The sequence below is a fragment of the Herpailurus yagouaroundi genome, unplaced genomic scaffold (assembly GCF_014898765.1).
Source record: "Herpailurus yagouaroundi ecotype Mexico unplaced genomic scaffold, PumYag 193, whole genome shotgun sequence".
NCBI classification, from domain to species: domain Eukaryota; kingdom Metazoa; phylum Chordata; class Mammalia; order Carnivora; family Felidae; genus Herpailurus; species Herpailurus yagouaroundi.
This window is the reverse complement of record NW_024412424.1, coordinates 1804607-1807048: the sequence shown is the minus strand read 5'-3', so window position 1 is coordinate 1807048 and position 2442 is coordinate 1804607. Positions and strand designations below refer to the sequence as shown.

At 62.4% G+C, this 2442-nt stretch overlaps 1 protein-coding gene across 1 annotated transcript in view; it reads left to right on the top strand.

Moving 5' to 3' along the window:
* ANO8 (anoctamin 8) overlaps positions 1 to 319 on the top strand; it is a 14323-nt gene extending 14004 nt beyond the window's left edge. The window contains exon 18 of the mRNA XM_040445552.1: positions 6 to 319. Coding sequence (XP_040301486.1) covers positions 6 to 83 — 78 coding nt within the window. The 3' untranslated portion in view covers positions 84 to 319. The remainder of the gene's footprint in view (positions 1 to 5) is intronic.
* The last annotated feature ends 2123 nt before the right edge of the window (positions 320 to 2442 follow it).

Here is a 2442-nt window from a genome sequence, read left to right as displayed (position 1 = left end):
CCGAGCCCCCGGAGCCCCCGGCGCCCTCGCCCAGCCCCAGCCCCAGCCCCCAGGCCGTGTGCTGGCCCAGCGGCTGGCATTAGCTCCACCCGCCCGCCCTGCCTTCCTGTTCTCATATGCAATATCAGTCGTGGACCGGGGCGGCGGCCGCCACCCAGAAAACGCGCTTCGGCTCGACGGCCCCCGGTATTGGCTGCCCCATCCTGGGGCAGGGCCGGGGGCCGGGCCCCCCCCTCCCCCCCCCATCTGCCGTTTTCCTTTCGACCGGGATGGGGGAAAGGAAACCCCCCAAAACCAACAGAAAACACACAGAATAGGCGATTATTTATTTGTTTTTAATTTATTTTGTCATATTTTTGTAAAACGGCAGAAATGCAATAAAAAGTATATTTCAACAGTGCCCGAGGACAGAGCAGTGGAAGGGAGGGGGTCAGGGGGCCCAGTGACTTGTAGTTGGCGCCGGCTTTTTGGGGACCTAGCAGGCCTAGGGTGGGTGCCCCTCCCATCCTGTGACCCTTGGGGGCCTCCTCCTAAGAACTGGGTCTTGAGGCCACAGATGGAAAACTCCAGACTGCGCCAACTCTGAGACGGCCCAGATTTGGGGGCCGAGTCCAGGCCTGGGGCCCCTGGGAGGAGCTGCAGAGCCTGAGGCCCTGGCTTCAGCTTCCTAGACAAAGGAAGACATCTCGAAAGTGTTGAAAGGACTCAGCAGTTTGGGTGCCAGGCCCAGGTCCTGAGTTGGCCTCGGCCCCGCAGGGTGAGAGGTGACCCAGGCGTCCTCTAGGCCGCACTTTCTGGGATAACTGCCTCCCGGGCTGCCATCTGAGGAGCCAGAGCAGTGAAAGGAACTTGGGGTATGAAAATTGGAAGGCACCTGGCACCCGAGTCTCGATGTTGAGGGGATGGCACTTTTGGGGATGCCATTGGGGAGTGGCCAGGATGTCCCACTGTGGGATTGCCGTCAGACCCAAGCTGCTGGGACTCTTTGTTGCGTGGTCAGGGATGGGACGCGGCCCCTCCCCCTCAAGCATCTCCACGTCCAAAGGCTCAGAGCTTGATGGGCCCTGCCGTGCGGCTGAAGGAGACCAGGGGGAGCCAGTGTGAGTCAGGGGCACTTGGAGGGCTGTGAAAGAGAAACCGGGGTTCACTGGTGGCAGGAGAGCAGCCTGTGCAAAGGCACAGAGGTGAGGGAAGGCAGAGTTTGGTGTCTGGAGGAGCAGAGGAATAAGGGGCGGTCCCAGAGGCAGGAGAGCTGGGCAGAGGCTGGAAGCTGCACCAGGGAGACCACAGGGAGGCCTAGGTGGGCCACGGCCACGGGACCCCTGCCCAAGCCGTGGCTGACACCGACAGGAGATTAACCTAGTCCCTCACAGGGGAACCGAGGCCACAGAGACGAGGCAGGGGTGCCACCGGCTCTCACTATCCCGTACACTTTGAAGCTAAAGTCTATTCACTAACCATCAGTGACACCACGTGCCTGCCTAGGGCAGACCAACCCCTGAGACTGGGGATTCCAAGGAGTCGGAGAGCCTCTGGGGACTCGGTCCACCACAGCACCACCGAGAGCAAGCTTGCATCTTGTGAGCACCTGCCTTGTGACCACAGGGACTCAACACAGGCGTAAATGCCACCCAAAGCTGGGAGGAAAAGCCCCTTGGCCCCACAGGGCACAGCTCGGTGGTGACCCCCAGAACCTTCCACCGTGGGAGGCGCCGGGCGGCCCAGGCTGGAGCAGTCTGGCTCAGGCAGGGACCTCCACGGTGATAACCTGGTGGCACCCCATAAAGCCTGGCATTCCTTCCAGCTCCACAGCCCAACCCCTCACCGCCCTCAAGGCTGTAGCGCTCAGCTCCCAGGCCACGGCCCCCACTTGGGGCTGGTGGGTGGGGAGAAGCAGCGTTCCCCCTGGCCTCAGGCCCAGTGTTTGAGGCCTCAAACCTTCTGCCTGGAGCCTGAATGCCCTCTACGTCTCCAAGCTCGGGCCCAAACCCAGCCTGGCTGACAGCCCGCCAGTGGCTGTGTAACTTGCTGACCGACAGCTCCGGGGCTGGGCATTCCTCAGAGCTCCATGTGCCTCGTCTCTGAACCAGGGGCGCTCAAGGCCATGCCACCTGGGCGGTCTCCATAGTGACCGGTGGGCACACCACCCTGACTCAAGGCATCCAGGGTGTGGGGCTGACCACAGTTACGTCCTTGGCAACACGGACCATCTCTCAGGGGTGTCCTGGTCCTTCGGGACACCTTGACAGGTGAGGCATGGGGGGTGGGTCCAGGCAGGTCTTGGCTCTGAGCGAGGCGGCCACAGCAGGCCCGTGAGAGAATCCAGTGGGTCCCAGGGCCCCGGCATGTGGGGGGGCCCTCTTGGCTCCTCTTGGTGGTGATGAGACGACTCTCAGTGACTCCGTCCTCTGGGGCTGAGGCATACGGAGCCAAGACGCGAGG